At 36.6% G+C, this 18,378-nt stretch overlaps 1 protein-coding gene across 2 annotated transcripts in view; it reads left to right on the top strand.

Moving 5' to 3' along the window:
• Positions 1 to 18,378, top strand: part of LOC127846947 (coadhesin-like) — a 45,227-nt gene that overhangs the window by 3,894 nt on the left and 22,955 nt on the right. The window contains exons 4-9 of one of the 2 annotated variants that reach the window (XM_052378382.1): positions 1,055 to 1,231; positions 1,647 to 1,814; positions 2,489 to 2,659; positions 3,107 to 3,264; positions 3,786 to 3,902; positions 4,348 to 4,500. In XM_052378382.1, the coding sequence (XP_052234342.1) occupies positions 1,055 to 1,231; positions 1,647 to 1,814; positions 2,489 to 2,659; positions 3,107 to 3,264; positions 3,786 to 3,902; positions 4,348 to 4,443 (887 nt within the window). In that variant the 3' untranslated portion in view covers positions 4,444 to 4,500. Of the gene's footprint in view, positions 1 to 1,054; positions 1,232 to 1,646; positions 1,815 to 2,488; positions 2,660 to 3,106; positions 3,265 to 3,785; positions 3,903 to 4,347; positions 4,501 to 18,378 lie in introns of those variants that run through there. The other variant, XM_052378383.1, reaches the window with a different exon arrangement.

Genomic DNA, 18,378 nt, shown 5'->3' on the forward strand with positions numbered 1-18,378 from the left:
ACTACTACTACTACTACTTCTACTACTACTACTACTACTACTACTACTACTACTACTACTACTACTACTACTACTTCTACTACTACTACTACTACTACTACTACTACTACTACTACTGCTACTGCTACTGCTACTGCTACTACTACTACTACTACTACTACTACTACCACTACTACTACTACTACTACTACTACAACTACTACTACTACTACTACTACTACTACTACTACTACTACTACTACTACTACTACTACTACTTCTTCAACTACTACTACTACTACTACTACGACTACTACTACTACTACTACTACTACTACTACTACTACTACTACTACTACTACTACTACTACTACTACTACTACTACTACTACTACTACTAGTACTACTACTACTACTACTACTACTACTACTACTACTACAACAACTACTACTACTACTACTACTACTACAACTACTACAACTACAACTTCTACTACTACTACTACTACTACTACTACTACTACTACTACTACTACCACCACTACTACCACTAATTTTTAATTATTATACATTTTTATTAAATTGACTAAACAACTCAAAAATTAAAAAGTCATTTACCTTTGACTTATCATTTTATTGCATTTGAATATTTTAAGGGCATATTGCACGCTTTTTTCAACAAAGAGGGAAACAGTATACACGTATTAATCATTATTTATACAGTTTATTAGGTAATATGTAATTAAACGTTTTATCCCACTAAAAGCAAACATATTATCATATACAGTTTTTTTCCATGATTCACACACATAGATACCGACTAAAGCTTATTAACATACTCAATAGATCCAGACAGTCCGCACAATCTGAATAGTGTGTGTATTGCTTGCAGTAACACCAATGTTAGTAGTTATTGAGTTATGTTTCATTAAAAACCTATTACATATACATCACACTTGTGTTGTTATTAAGACATTTGACTATTATACATTTGTACTAAAACCTCTAAACTACGACAATACACCATTATAACTCACGTATGACCGTAGCTTTGTACATTTATACAAAATCCCAGACGGCAGTTGGAGCGACTGGGCGCATTGGGGAGAGTGTAGTGTATCCTGCGATTTGGGTTACAAACAACGCATTCGCTCATGTGACAACCCCGCTCCCCAGGGATCGGGGCATGGTTGCCAAGGATCGGGTCGGGAGTTTGATTCATGCTTTGCAGGGGCATGTCAGTCGGCTATAGGTTCGTGTTGATTTTCGCACTGCAATTATAGGAAACAATGTGATTTCAAGCTGTGAAAAATATGTTCTTAAATTTACGTTTTGCCAATTCTATCAAATACTGTTCAAAACTCATTCGCTCGATTATACAAGGCGACCTATCATATAACAATTAAAATAACATCACAATTATATTTTTAGAAAGGTATAGTAAAAACCTCAACCAGAATAAACTTGCATCCACGATTAAACATGCTCATTCAAGACTTAAATTTGCCACTGAATAATGTTTTTTTCGATAACAATGCCGTTTTGGTACATGAATTGTATACCAATTACAAGATCAGTGTTTATTATCCTAGAAAAAACGTGAAAATCAATAAAGCTTTTCAGAATGGTAAATATTAAGACAACTAAAACAATATTTCAAATTCAAGATGGCGGCTGGACGGACTTTGTCGACAGTCATTGCAGCACCACGTGCGGTCCCGGAGTTCTCGTGTCGACGCGCACGTGCACAAACCCTGCACCGCAGAATGGCGGGAAAAATTGCGAGGGCGAGAAATTAGCCTTCCGGAAGTGCGAAATCCGGGAGTGCACAGTCGGTCAGTGGCGCTTGATTGGTCATTATCGACTCATGATCTACTTAAAAGTACTGCGGGTACTCTTTAGTACACTTCAAAGTACCCCGGGTACGGGCAATACGCTTAAAGGCACCCGACCATAAGCCGATATACTTGTTAGTATTTTGTCCGTACACCGGGTACATTGTATACATGTACTTAAAGCCCCATAAACACTCAAAACCAACGAATGTTTCATAAAATATTACGAAAAAATAAAGTTAACAAAAAAAATCAGTGTTCCTTATAACAATAGCCTAAAATAATGTGAACCTGGTCGTGCTTCCGACGCTACCAGAATACACTGTCGAGTTCGCTCGTCAATGATCGGATATCTTCGCCGGATATTCACATGGAATATATTATAAATAAAAACGAGCATTTTGTATCTCGTTAAATCTTTGTTACCATACCGCATCTAGCGTTGAAATTTCGGCTTTTACTGATTTGTATAGGTAAACTTTATTTTACGACATATTTTACGAAATATTCGTTGATTTTGAGTGTGTTTGGGGCTTTAAGCGTATCCGGGGTACTGAGTGCCTGAGCCGACAAAAAACCCACACATGAGCAGCAAATGTTACCACATGTATGCAGACTGTTCTTAGAAACAACGACGACAACATACAGCAACATATTCAATTTAATTTATGCAGATGGCGCCTGGGGCGCGTGGTCGTTTTTTTCCCCATGCGCGGTGATCTGTGGTAGCGGCTACCGACACAGGACGAGGAGCTGCTCTAACCCGCCACCTAGCGGGGAAGGCAAAGACTGCCAGGGTGCAGCTGTGGAACGACTCGACTGCTCCAGTGCCGCTTGTCCGCCGGGTAATATGAGTCGCGTTCTGTGCAGTTCGCACAGGCTAATCGAGAACGACACTTTCCGCTTATATGAGATTTTCCGTTTTAAAGGAAGTCTCATGTAAACATAAATCCAGTGAACGGTGAGCTGATAACGTCGCACCTGATTGGCTTATGCGGACTGTACATGGTAATCTGGGATGACTTTTAACGCACATGCATTTAGCCCAGTTTTCCCAGAATGTGAACGCATTATTATCGCCGACTACATGCCCATATCTGGTTTATACGGATAAATATGAGCCTCGCTCTAGAAAAACGGGGGTTAATGCATATGCGTAATGTTTCGTCCCGGATTGATCTGTGCAGAGAGATCAGTATATGATACACATATTGGGTTTCATTATTAACTGCGTTTTGGGAGGACAGATATATTTCAAGTTTTTAATACTTGTTAATCGTATTTGATTCCAGATATAAAAGTTTGCGACAAGGCAAGTCTCTTGGGTGCCGTCACGAAATCGACGTCATGTTCTACGTTAGCATCGACGTCATCAGCGTTAGATACGCTCGTCATTGAGACATACTGTTCCGCAACTAATGACACTACGAAATGGAAGCTTGGAATCGAGGTGCGGAGTACTCAATACACTTAGTTGGATAGTTTGCGGGAGACAATCGAAATACGTAGTGCGAACACACAACCTCCGCGCAGAGTATTACTGGTTCCGAGCATAGCGCTTTCATGTCCTTGTCGCCATTTAACACCACGTGCTGATGGTCGATTCAAATATAAGTGTTAGTTTATACGTATTAAGTCTTCTGTTTTAAATGAATTCATTTTTATTATTCAATGTGAAAAATATACTGTATTAAAAGTTCAATTAAGTGGACAATTTTACGGATTTGCATCCCGTAAGAAACAGTTGCAGTGTCAACCGATTTAAACAGGATGTTTCACTGAAACTTGACTTTGGCAATTACGAGGATTGGAATCGCAATGATTACTTTATTCTTGGCAGGTTACAAAACACCAACAATTAGTGTCCAGACATATAAACGCTCCAAACGGATTTTCGACCTGTTCAGTTTACGCACACAAGAAATATAAACGATTCCAATAAACATCTGTGTAATTTCTGCTTAATTACAGATACATAACAACTGCGATTTGATTCCATTGTACACACCAATCGGAGTTGTGCGTGCTGGCACTGCGCATGCACTGCAATACGGCGTTTTGGTAGAGTGCTATGTCAACAATTTACAAGTAAGTGCATTATTTTTTTTATTTTATGCACATCAGAAAAAGATTTTTGCGGCAGTTATATTCTGATTATCGGCGATGACCGAAATATTGATCGTCAAATATCAAATCTACTGATATTTATATCCGATCTGTTCTTGCGCGCGGCAAATATAAGCACTGCATAGCATCTTGATTGCTGACAGTAGACAAATATCTTCCACTTATTACTGGAAACATATTTATTCGAGAATTGGTCACAATTTAAAACGACAATCAGAAAAAGTTAACGGAACTATTTTTGTTAAATATGGCTGGAACAGGTGTTTTTTTCGTAATGTGTGATTTCTCCGCGTTATGTAACGTTATATTAACATACGTAGCTCAAGATCAAGGATGGTTATTAGGTTCGTTTGTCAGCATCTCACCGTCTTATGCAAATGTGCAGATTTTGCTCTTTTTTATTCAGATGGCGACCAAGAACTGCCACGATGACGTAATCATTGAAAATCACTCATTGGACGACACAACAAGAACTTATCACATGATTTTATTTGAAAATTAGTGTAGAGAAAACTGTGCGCGGAAAAAAGGAAAATAAATGTGTTTCCCACCAATCTAATCACGTGCTATTTATAAGTTTATTTATATTTAAAGATGAGAAAAATTCGTTCGATCAGTAAAATAAATACGTTATCCGTTGATCGTTTGTACGTAGAAAGTGATTGACTTGAAATATGTAATGTAAAGAAAATTCTCAAGTCTTAAAAATAAATACATATGCCATAAATGTTAAACGTGCTTGTATTTCATACTTAACGACCGGAAATTTTCAGCACTTGTATATAAATATGAAGTAAATGCATGAAAATTCACAGAGCTTGAAAACAAACACGCAGGGCAGTACTCTTTATTGTACCTTTCACGTAAATGTATTTGGGCAGTGCTCCATGAAAATGGGGTTTAATGCAGGTACGTAATGTGTTGACCCAGATTAGGGACGACACTTTCCGCTTTTATGATATTTTCTGTTTAAAGAAAGTCTCTTCTTAGCAAATATCCAGTTTCAACTACACACTAAACATTCGTAGTTTTTTTTAATGCAAATGAAGTATTTTTCTTGGTTCTAAGTCTATTCGTTATTCGTTTGTCTTAGAATGGGTTGGTGAGTACTGTACTAACTATACGCAGTATTTCTTTATAAACATTATATCGTTCACGAAAGAGTGCAAGCAAGTGCATGGGCAAGTTAGCGATAGGCGGAAAAGCGTATGATTAAATATACGAGCGGGTGAATGAGTATGCGAGTGGGTGATTGAGTAAAGCGAGCCGGTGATTGAGTGTGCGAGCGGGTGATTTAGTATGTGAGCGGGTGATTGAGCTTGTGAGCAGATGATTGACTGTGTGAGCGGTTGGTTGACTCCGTGAGCGGATGATTGAGTTTATGAGCGGATGATTAAGTGTTCGAGCGGGTGATTGCGTGTGTGAATGGGTGATTTAGTGTACGAGCGAATTATTTAGTGTGCGTTGGTGATTGAGTGCGAGAGCGGGAGATTGAGTGCGTTTGCTGGGGATTGAATGTGTGAGCGGGTGATTATGTGTGCGAGCGGGCGACTGAGTGTGCGAGCGGGTGATTGAGTATTGTAGCGGGTGATTGAATTGAGAGTGTGAGCGATTGATCGAGTATGTGTGATGGTGATTGAGTGTGTGATCTGGTGATTGAGTAAACAAGCGGCTGATTGAGTATGTGAGCGGGTGATTGAGTGTATGAGCGGTTGATTGAGTATGTGTGATGGTGATTGAGTATTTAGTATGTGAGAGGGTTATTGAGTATGCTGGCGGTTGATTATGTGAGCGGGTGATTGAGTGTGCGAGCAGGTTATTTAGTATGTGAGCGGTTGATTGAGTATAAGAGCGGATATTTATGTTTGCGAGCGGGTGATTGAGTATGTGTGCTGGTGATGGGGTGTGCAAGTGGGTGATTGTCTGTGCGAGCGGGTGATTGACTGTGCGAAGGGAAGATTAAGAATGTGTGCTGATGATTGGAGTGTGTGAGCGGGTAATTGAGTGTGCGAGTGGGTGATTGAGAATGTGTGCTGGTGATTGAGAATGTGAGCGAATACTGAGTAAGTCAGTGGGCGATTGAGTGTGCGAGCGGGTGATTGAGTATATGAGCGGGTGATAGAGTGTGTGAGCGTTTGATTGAGTATGTCTTTCGGTGAGTGAGTGCGTGAGCGGATGATTGAGTATGTGTGCGGGTGATTAAGTATGTATGCGGGTTATTTGGTGCGTGTGCGGATAATTGAGTATGTGAGTGAGTAATTGAGTGTGCGAGAGGCTGATTGAGTATATTCGCGGATTATTGAGTATGTGTGCGTTGATTGAGTTTTTATTCGGTCGATTGAGTATGTTTGCGGGTGATTGAATATGTGTGCGGGTGATTGAGTGTGTAAGCGGGAGATTGAGTATGCGTGCGAGTAATTGAGTGTTTGATCGGATGATTTAGTGTGTGAGCGGTAGATTGAGTATGTGTGCGAGGGTTTAATTATATGAGCGGGTGATTATGTGCGCGAGCGATTGATTGAGTGCATGAGCGGACGATTGAGAATGTAGGTGGGCGATTGCGTGTGCGAGCGGGCGATTGAGTGTGTATGCTGGTGATTTAGTATGTGAACGGGTGATTGATTGATGAGCGGATGATTGAGTGTGCAAGCGGATGAGTGCGTGTGTAAGCGGGAGTTGAGTATGTGTGCGGGGGTTTTAGTATGTCAGCGGGTGACTGAGTGTATGGTCGGATGATGAGTATATGAGCGAGTGATTGAGTATGTGAGCGGTTGATTGAGTATCTGAGCGCGTGAATCAGTATGTGTGATGGTGATCGAGTATGTGAGCGGGTTATTGAGTATGCAAGCGGTTGATTGAGTATGTGAGCGGGTTATTGAGTATGCGAGCGGTTGATTGAGTATTTGAGCAGTCGATCGAGTTTGCGAGCGGGAAATTAAGTAAGTGTGCTGGTGATTGAGAATACGAGCGGTTATTTAAGTGTGCAAGCGGGTGATTGAGTATGTTTGCTGGTAATTGAGTGTAATATCGGGTGATTGAGTATGCGAGCGGGTGATTGACTGTGCAAGCGGAAAATTAAGTATGCGTGCTGATGACTGAGTGTGTGAGCGGATGATTGAGTGTGCGAGCGAGTGATTAATAATGTGTGCTGGTGATTGAAAATGCGAGTGGATATTGAGTACGTGAACGGATGATTGATTGTGTGAGCGAATGATTGAGTGTGTTAGCGGATGAGTGAGTTTGTAAGTGGGATATTAAGTATGTAATTTGTTTAGTATGTGCTCGGGTGATTGAGTGTATGAGCGAGTGATTGCGTGTATGAGCGGTGGTTGGGTGTGTGAGCGGGTGATTGAGGATATGAGCGGGTGATTGGGTGCGTGAGCGGTTGATTGAGTATATGAGCGGTTTAATTGACTATTGAGCGGGTGATTGAGTATATGAGCGATCGATTGAGTATGTGAGCAGATGATTTAGAATATTTGCCGGTGATTGAGTATATGAGCGGGTGATTTGGTGTGTGAGCGGATGATTCAGTATATGAGCGAGTGATTTGGTGTGTGAGCGTTCGATTGAGTATATGAGCGGTTGATTGAGTGCGGGAGCGGTTGATTGAGTATATGAGAGGTTTAATTGAGTATATGAGCGGGTGATTGAGTATATAAGCGGGTGGTTGAGTGTGTTAGCAGATGGTTGAGTATATGAGGGGGTGATTGAGTATTTGGGCTGGTGATTGGGTGTGTGAGCGGATGATTTATTATGTGTGTAGGTGATTGAGTGTGTGTATGCGGATGATTGAGTATGTGTGCGGGTGATTGAGTGTTGTATTGGTTGATTGAGTAATTGTTACTTGACCTTAAATAAACTTGCCCCAAATTCTACCCCAATCTATGACTCCATGCATGCTTGCTATGATCGTAGTTGTATAAAGATGAGCCCCATTAACGCAAGTTATTGACCGGAAACCACCTGTTTGATGTTTTTGCATTTTTAATTACAGTTACCTTGACCTTTACCTATTTGGCCCCAGATGCCGATTTTCACGGATCCGCAAATTGCCATTGATCAGATTGACTCAGGGTTCATTAATGAGATAAGTGTTAATTCTTTAAAAAAGAAAGTGGGGTCGTTTTGCGACACACAAAGCATTCCAGCTATTTTTTAACCTTTTTGTTGCGATGGCAGCCCAGGTTTCAATATATTGAGTAAACGACAATTGAAGTCAGCTTTCTGCAAAATGCGATTTAAATCTAACCAGTAAATTGTCGAAGAGCACAAAAGCTGACAGAGACAATAGCTCGTTATGTATTGAAGTGGGGCACTAAGCCTTTGAACAAAATAACATGTTGTTTCATCGTGTGACAAAGATTTGTTTTCAAATTTCATATGATCTTTTTTATTTAAATATTTCCTTTTTTTCTGCGTCATGGTCTTTATGACTTTTCCAAGATAATGGAAGTTACAACAATTAGTGATTATTTATGCGAAGAATGAGCATTTTAAGCATAAAAAAAATATCCAGACTTTTATAATTTTCTGTATGCTGAGTGTTTCAAAAGTCAGGTGTTATATTATGTATGAGCACTTTAAGCATTACAAAAATATGCAGACTTTTATAATATTCTGTTTGCTGATTGGTACGTCTTCATCTATCAAAAATATGAAATAATAAATGGCTATCAATGTAAATTATTTTTAATTGATTAGTTTATCAATACCATACTTATTTTTTTAGAAACATCCATTTCGACAATGCATGAAACGGGGGAGGTGTAGTAATTAATATACCTTAATTCTGCACCATGCACTTAATATTTCACGAAATAAACGTGCTTTTTGGTTTATTTTATTATATCAACAAATCGAACCACAAAAAAGGGCACGCATAATTTACGGGTATAAAGAGTCGACAAATCAGTATGTTTTGGCATTTTGTTGTAAATGTACAACTTTCAAACATCCAATACAGATATTTAAATTGGCAGCTGTTCACAATATACAAAAGAGCTTGAAATTTCATAACAGCAACGACAAACATATCAGCATAAAATAAAGATACAGAAATTCAAAGATCATCATGAATTATTTTTTCTACAATCATATTACACAAATGTATATAGAATTAAAAAAATATATACAAAATACATGTCAACTTACATTTTCGTCAACAAATGTTTATAAAAAATACACAATCAAATTGAATAATCATTTAATGTACAAGAATCAATTCCAACTAATTGTAATATTTATTTAATTCAAGTTTCTTCTAAGACATAAGTTTTGCAGTAAAATTACTCAAAGGCTATCAAAGGCACAGATACGACAATGGAACACATACCAAATAGAATAACCTTTGTTTCAACAGAAAACGTAAATGATTAAACATAATTTTCTCTAAGAAATTGCTTAAGGACAATGCAACATATTATTAAAATATATAAATTATACAATATTTTTAGGATCTGGCACGAGTTGTCATATCATACCAAATTTTATTAAACGAGTTCAGGAATTTTGTTAGTAAGCGAGCCTTTGGAGAGCTTACTAACGAATTTCCTGGACGAGTTTAATAAAATATGGCATGATATGACAACGAGTGTCAGATTTTTTTATCACATGCTTTTAAATTAGCAAATTAAATTAATATTTACGCAAACATAATGATAAATACCGAATACTGTTTACATTTCGTGACGTCATTTGACGTTGCAACGTCATTTCAGCAAAATAACAAAATGCGATTGGTCAATAAACGAAAACTTAGCCAATTAAAACGCTTTAAAATGTTGTATTACACATGGGTAATATACAAAAATATTACACCTCAGAGATATTGGTCCTTCTATATCTATATGACCGGTTTCAGTCTATAAAATGCGATAGAGGAACCTTTTTTTTAACGAAATGACGTAATTATTCCTGCGAAATTCTTAAGTTTATCTCTTTTAGATCTCAACCAAAAAAAATCGTACCACACTGTACAATGGTAAAGGGGAAACTCTTCGGTGTAATATAAAAAATAGTAAACTCCACTTCGGTCCCAATGGCATTATAGTGACCAGCCAGGAAGCCACAAACTGTATATGGACCTCAGCCTACGGCTTCGGTCCATATACGGTTTGTTGCTGCCTGGCTGGTCACTATAATGCCATAGGAACCTCAGTGGAGTTTACTATTTCTTAAATATGTAATGGTTGTATTACATGGGAAACAGGGTATAGCACGTGATAATAATACATCTCAATAATTTCTTAACATAATTCATGTGTAACCGTATAATTTAAGATTTATTACGTGGCACATCTGACATGAAGCCAGACAAATCAGCATAAAAAAGATAGTTATCATACATTGTACAATCTAAGGAGCATTAACACATTTCATTATAAAAATAAAGTTCATTTATAGTCACAAATATGAGAAAAGGTTGCCATCACAAACATGAATACACAGTGCGATCAATGTAATCGTATACAGACACATTGCTTTATTGTTTATGTTAACATTATCCAAAAGATGAAAATGTGATCCAATATTGCAAAAGTCTTTTGAGCTCTTATTGATTTCTTGTAACCTTGCATTTTATTTTATGCTTTCCGGTGGTTAATAGGGAAATATCAGTGAATTAAAACTGATAATTTCACTGTTTCCAACAATGAAAATTTTCTGTGAAAATTATCGATAATTTTCACTGTTTATGTTAAATGACGTCATTTTTTTACGAAATGACGTCATTTTCCAAGCGAAATTCTTTAGTTAAACCCTTTAACAATGTATATAAACTGTGGAAAAAAGCATAAAATTAAAAGAAAATTTGTTGGGTTCGGTGGATTATCGATTTTAATTCACTCGTGATCATAGAAAATATATATTTTCACTCGTGGCTGCGCCACTCGTGAAAATATTATTTTCTATAATCACTCGTGAATTAAAATCGATAATCCACCGAATCCAACAAATATCCTCTATGTAATCTCTCATTTCAAAATTTTGATAAATAATATACATCTGCTAAGAATTAATTCTCAATACAACTGGTGTACTCAACTTTAAATCAGTGGATCATTTAAATTTAAGTACAAATGTGATATTGAGCTAACATGCCGCTGTCTCCGAAAAAAATATTTAAAAGGATAAAACTCGTACATAATGGCGTTTTTGCTTATACCAGAGTTGTCTTTCTTTGATAAAGTGGTGCTTTTTCATTGTGTCACACCGGTCTTACTGACAATAACGTAGTGACGTCACCATCTATGTATAGAATGGTGCTTTTTTGTATCAGTAATACAAAAATACATTTACGATAGAGCAATAATAATACGTATATGAGCCCTTCTTTGCGAAAACAGGGCGTAATGCATGTGATAAGTTATAAATCTGCAGATACCGCACATGCAAAAAAGCACTTTGAACAGACGAACACAAATGCGAACTTAAGGCAGGAAGAAAAATGAAAGTGAAAGTGAAACTTTAAGCAAGACAAGACAAGACAAGACAAATATTTATTCAGACTTGCACAGTGTACATCGTCTAAACACTAGATATTTCACATACAATTATGTCACAGAGATAAACATAGTAATAATATAAACATAAGGAGCATCGTATACGTTTAGGAAAAGTTACAGAGATAAACATAGTAGTAACAATAACATAATCAGCATCGTATACGGTTACGAAAAGGCAAGGTAATATATGGAGGATTGCTATATAAATTGATTAACAGCATTAGTAATATTATTTCTTAAAATCAGAGCTTCTTTTACAAATTTGGCTAACTTAATAAGTTCAAATTTATTCGTTGTATTCAGCAACTGGTGGAATTTGTAAACAGAAGGCCTATTGTAATAACATTTCTTTAAATAGTTTTTTCTAATATCAACGTATAATGGACATTTACAGACAAAATGGTACTCATCTTCAATATCTAATTCGTTACAACAAAGGCAAAAACGTTCATTTCGTGGTATATTTTGACCAGCATATCTTCCAGTTTGAATTCTCAGTGGTAGGCTGGAAGATCGAAGCTTTGCGACATAGTGTCTTAGTGATTTAGGTAATAAATCTAAATAATTTTCGTATACAAATGTTGACTTAAACACACGGTACATATCTAAAACAGAGCTATTTTCAATGGATCGAAACCACTCTTGTTTATAAGTATCAATGACAACAGTTTTAAACTGTGGTATAACTATTTTAACATCGACGGAGCTTGGATTATTAAACACGTATGAAAAACCGTAAGTGTCTAACAATAGTTTAACATTAGATACCCAATTAGAACGACCATTTTGACAATCATTTAATGCTTGTATATAAATCGATTTTAAAATTATGTTCTCAGTTTCAATAAGTTTAAACCAATATTTAACCATTTTAACATATCTATGGATAAATAGTGGGTATCTTCCTAACTCGCCATACACTACAGCATTACATACAGTTTGCTTAACGTTTAACAATCTTTTACAAAACTTTAAGTGTATCCTCTCCAATTCCATGGATTTTGCTTTACCCCATATCTCACATGCGTAATTCAGTATGGATCCAACAAAGGCATCGAATAGCTGGAATTGTGTTTTTGGTTTTACGTCAAACTCTTTACATTTGTTAAATAAAATATTCATAGCTTTAAGTGCTTTTCCACATAAATATTCCTGATTTAAATTAAAATTTCCAGTGTAATTAAAAACAGTTCCCAAATAATTAAAATCATTTACTACTTCTATTTGCTGACCTTCAAATGTCCATGTTTCAGATGGCAATAATCTACCCCGTTTGCGAAACACCATTATTTTAGTTTTATCGGTATTAACCTTTAATCCCCAGCATTTACAATAATTTGAAACAAGATCCAAGTGTTTCTGCACTTCCGCGGGCGATTTACCAATTATAGCCATATCATCTGCGAAAAGTAACAAAATCAATACAATGTCATCAATACTTAGGCCGGAAGAGACGTCATTCTGTAAAAACATTTCTAAGTCTTCTACAAATAAGGAAAACAACAAAGGGGACATAACTTCACCTTGCCGTAATCCTACAGCGTAGTTAAAATAGTCTGAGTATGATGAACAATGCTTAACACATGATTTAACATTTTCATACATACTTTTTATTATTCTAAGCAATTTACCTTCTATGCCGGCCTTGTATATTTTCAGCCATAATGCATTACGGTAAACAGAATCAAAACATTTCATCATGTCAACGTATATTACATAAAGTCTTTTATTTTCATTTATATATTTTTGAACCAGGGACATGAGAATGTATATAGCGTCAATTGTTGAGCGCCCTTTTCTGAATCCGAATTGGGCGTCCGAAATTATATTAAAGTTACTACAAAAAGTTTCTAATCTATTGTTAACAACTGAGGTAAATAGCTTAGATAAACAACTTAGAAGAGTAATCCCTCTATAATTGTTCACATCAGATTTATCACCTTTTTTATGTAGAGGGATTATAATACCTTCCGTCCATTTTGCTTTAAGCAAAAGGAAAGTATTTATGGGAAGCTGTTCCAAGAGAATTCGGTGTTGTATGTTAAATAATTTGTAATTGAAAATAAATTATTTGTGCGAATAATATGTTTATGTATGTAAATGAACAAGATTGGATAAAATATTAAATGTAATTGCACTACTAAAATAAAGGCGAATGTCGACTATCTGAACATGCGCGTATGGTGAAGAAACACTTATATATCTATTTCATTTGGAGATCGTTATGTGTAAGGAATACGTTTCGATTTGCTTGGAAAATCCGTGGTAGTTGCCGATTTACGTGTGCATGCGACACTGAACGGCGTTTCATTGAATGAAATATTCAGAACATATGTGAGTTGATCGTTGAGTGCAATGAGTGATTGGTAACGATACTGCAATGCTACGTATGATGAAGATGTTTGTTTTGAATAAATTCAGAAATCCTGGCCATTTTACATGTTAGTATGTCACTGTTCTGCAACACCTAAGTTTTATTTGTGTTGTTTGCATATTGCGCATGACTTATAAACGACACGCTTTGTAATGCAAGATGCACGAGTAATCACAGAAGCTTGGACGGGCCAATTTTGCTGCATTGTTGTTAAGATAAAATACTAAGCAAGTACGCAAATGTCAAACAACAACTTTTATTTCACATGCAAACTGTTTTAGGTGTTATTGAATAGTGTAGTAAGTCGTAGGGTCCGTTATTGTGTTATCCGTTCTACCAGTAACGTGTTCTATTGTCGGGGGCGTGTCGCAGTGTTGTATGGCAACACGATCAAACATTGTTGATTGTCAAGCATTTGTTTGGTAAATATTTCCAAAGAAAAAATACAACCGAGATGAAAACAATATTACATCTAGAGAAAATATAAATAAGCCTCGTTCTGGGAAAACTGGGCTTAATGCATATGTAAAGTGTCGTCCCTGATAAACCTGTGCGGACTGCGGACATACATTAAGCCCTGTTTTCCCTGATCGATGTTCAAATGTTTAACTCCAGCTGCATCAGCAGATGATATATTTTATTATGAGGAGGTATTTTATCTATAGTAAGAATCCATCGCCTAATACTGTAAAATCATTTATATTCGTCGGGATTAAATTCCGCGTTAAAAAAAAGAATTGTTCGTGGAAAAGAAAATTCGTGGATTTCCGATTTTGAAAAAAAAACGAGGAATTTGCGTCTGTCATTTGCCATTTGATTGTGTTAAATTTGTGGATCTGTCAATCCAAGAAGTCAACGAAAATAATTACACCGTGATAATGTTTTTACGGTATGTGTATTTCTCTTTGAAGTGATGACTCCGATGTAGATCCCGTTTGATTGTATGATCATTTATATATTGAATTTGATTGAACAAAAGAGCTCATGTTCTCCTATACCATAATATGATTGGGCAATAACACAAATATTTGTGGGGTTACCATTAGCAATTAAATCTAAGTTTTAAAACAAGTATTATCGTTACATAAAATTCATATTTTAGAAGGCGTACAATGACAATAAAATTATGTGCGTATACAATATAATTTGCATATCCAAACATACCTTGATGCCGTCCGGGTTGTAAAGACAATCGAGGAAAATTGCGGCCACGGATTCGGAGGAGTTGTAATGGTTGCCATGGGTACTAAACACGGGTGTGTAGTGGGGGATCTGGAGACAGTTTTCCATCACCTGCGTAACGCGGAAAATAGAGTTTGGTGCAGAATGAGCCTCGTTCTAGGAAAACTGGGTTAAACGCATGTGCGTAACGTATCGTCCTAGATTAGCCTGTATGTGCGTAAAGTATCGTCAGATATAAGCATGTGAAGTTCGCACAGGCTTATTAGCGACGTTCCGATTCAAATGGATTTTTGCAAAAGGAGACTTCTTTTAAACGAAAAATACCGTAAAAACGGAAAGTGTCGTCCCTGATTAGCCTTAGCGGACTGCACAGGCTAATCTAGGACGACGCTATACGCCCACGGAGTAAGCACAGTTTTCATAGAACGCGGCTCAAATATTACAGGGTATGTAATTATGTGTGGGAAAATAACTGATAACTTGTTTTATGCTAAAGTAAGCATACAAATCCATTTAACTTTATTAACGCTTAAACAAATTAAGTTCATTTATCTATATAACAAGGCATATACCAGAGAGTTATATCACATTAATTGACCATAGATGTGTTACGGTTTTGTTATTTGTTTCAATTACGTCCAAAACCTTCATAAAAAAAACGACCGCTAATAATTGACAGCATTATTTAAGAAACAAACACCAACACCACAACGGAACTGACGTTTAAGCCTATGTTCCACGTAGATGGTTCCCCTATTTTACAGCTGTTGAGTACAAAAGCTTCCGCTGATTTTCTGGTTCCCGTTTCTTCACACGTGGATGCGTTCGGATGAGAGGAGACCAGACTACTGGCGATGTCGTGGACGATGCCGTACTTGATGCACGTGTGCATTTCTAGCGGAAGTAGAATAAGAACAACAACAGAATTAAACAAATAAGCACATTTATAGTTTATCAATATCAATATTAAGACAGACATATGGACGGACCTTGATTAATACATTTAAGCCCCGCTCTGGGACAACGGAGCTTGATTTTTGTGCGTTAAGTATCGTCCCAGATAAGCCTGGGCCCGTATTCACCAACCGATTCTTAGACTTAAGAATAAAGAAAAGACTTGGAACCAAGAAATATGTGTTCAATGTTTGAATATATACAGGCCTCCACTGGTGATTATGTTATTAACAAAATGTTCTATATGAAGAATAATATAGATAGGGATGTTTACTGCAGAGTTTGACTCAAAATTAAAGAAATTATTGAATATTTTAATTTAAAGAATTTTCTTTATTCTTAGACTTCAGTCTAAGAATTGTTTGGTGAATACGGGCCCTGGGCAGTCCGAATAGGCCAATCAAGTTGCCAACGTTCCGCTTTTACCGAATTGTTCGTAAAAAGGACGTCTATTTTAATCAAAAATCCAGTCTAGGCGGAAAGTATTGTCCTTGAGTAGCCTGAGCGGATTTCAAAGGCAAATATGGGACGACACTTTAATCACATGCACTAAGCCCCATTTTCCCAGAACGCGGCTCGTTTTCCCATGCGGTGATAAAAGGAAGAGCTCGTTATACTAATGCTCAGCTGAACTGATTGGCTGTGCGTATAAAATGTAACACTGCAGGGGCGTAGTGCGGCATTCGCTGTTTGGAAAAAAATACAAAATTGTAAATGTATGTATTGTTGCAATTTAACGTACTATTACTTTCTATAGACATATATATTTACTTTGAAAACACTGTACGCTAACTTTGTATACATGGGCTTTTGACGTTCTTGATTTTGAATTAACGTCTCAAAACCTTAATGATAATGTGAATCATTTCAGAAGCTGGAGTAAGTCCTGGATTACCGTCCCGACAAACGAATCCTAAGTTGTTGTTCTTTTACTGTTTTTTTCATGTTTACTGAAAAGGTTAAATGAGTTAATGGAGGTTTGCTAACATGAAGTCAAAATACATGTATGTTCATCGTATTTTATGACAAAAGACAGATTATAAAGACTTCTTCCTTTCAGGTTATACTAATTCATTACAGATTAAATTTCGGATTATTGGTATTTATGATGAAATTATAAAATACTATCTTTAAAAAAAACTCTGCATAAACGATACATATTGAAGAATCGGGAACATAGAAGTGTTGTGGTTTGCGCATACAATTATCTTTATGGACAAGTATGCATTATATAAATCGTAACGTAGATGTTAAATGTGTGCAAATACGTATTCAGTTACATTTTTGCATGTTTGTTTCAAACAACTGTCGGAGCGGATATCCAAAATTTGTGTTTTAAAAATATTATTTAAGTTTCCAAAAGTTTGATGCATTTAAGCCGAAACATTAGGCTCGTTATGTTGCATACAAACTCATCCGCAAAATCATCAATATAAACGATTAGCCAAATGATGTTCATATTTAAGTAATTTCTAAGAGTTTTTGCCCTTCAGTGTGTAGCCCAGTTATTTTACGTCAAAACGTTGTTACAAATTGGGGTTTCAACTCTCTACCACTTTAAACGTTATATCATGATTTTTTTTGCATGCTTAAACGGTGTCAGAAGTGAACATTCTAAAACTGACCCTTTGATATCATCTTAACTTCCTTTTGCGTATGTTAAGCAAACAACTGGCCATGCGTATCAACAATGTTTCCACAATAAAACCGTTCACACTACAATAAAACCGTTCACACTGTTTACAAACGAAGTAAGCCATTATCTTGACGTTCTTGTCTTGATTACTTCGGCTGAGTAAATATAGTTCGCATATTATGATGAGGAAGGAACTATTTGAACTTTCAACTAACACGGTTGAGACGAGCTGTAAAAGTTCGATCCTCAAACTAAGAACATTGCTTGGACTATGCTTTGTAAGCAATTATCAAAGGCAAGTTACTAAAGCATTTGTGTATAACTTGTGTATCAATGAAAAAAGTGTCTTGCACATTGACACGTGAAGGTGCTTTCACATTTGAAGTTTAAATTAAATCGCTTGAAGGTAGAATTTTTCTTAACAAAATTGTAACAAATATGTACACACTAATGTGTAAGAAATGGCATAGTGTAAACAAGACTTCAGTCGAGGGGGGGGGGGGGGGGGGGTTAGATTACAATTGTCAACATGTCAATGCCATACAAAAAGCTGACATGTTTAACAACCTGCAATTTGACCTAGATACGCTTTAAATAAGATCATTAAGTGCAACATTGACCTTCGACCTAGGGACATCAGTCGTACATGTTACATGACCACTCTATATGGTGAACATTTGAGTCACGGCATTTGAATATTTGGTGACAGACAGACAGACAGACAGACAGACAGACAGACAGACAGACAGACAGACAGACAGACAGACAGACAGACAGACAGACAGA

The sequence above is a fragment of the Dreissena polymorpha genome, chromosome 10, assembly GCF_020536995.1.
Source record: "Dreissena polymorpha isolate Duluth1 chromosome 10, UMN_Dpol_1.0, whole genome shotgun sequence".
In the NCBI taxonomy this organism is placed as follows: domain Eukaryota; kingdom Metazoa; phylum Mollusca; class Bivalvia; order Myida; family Dreissenidae; genus Dreissena; species Dreissena polymorpha.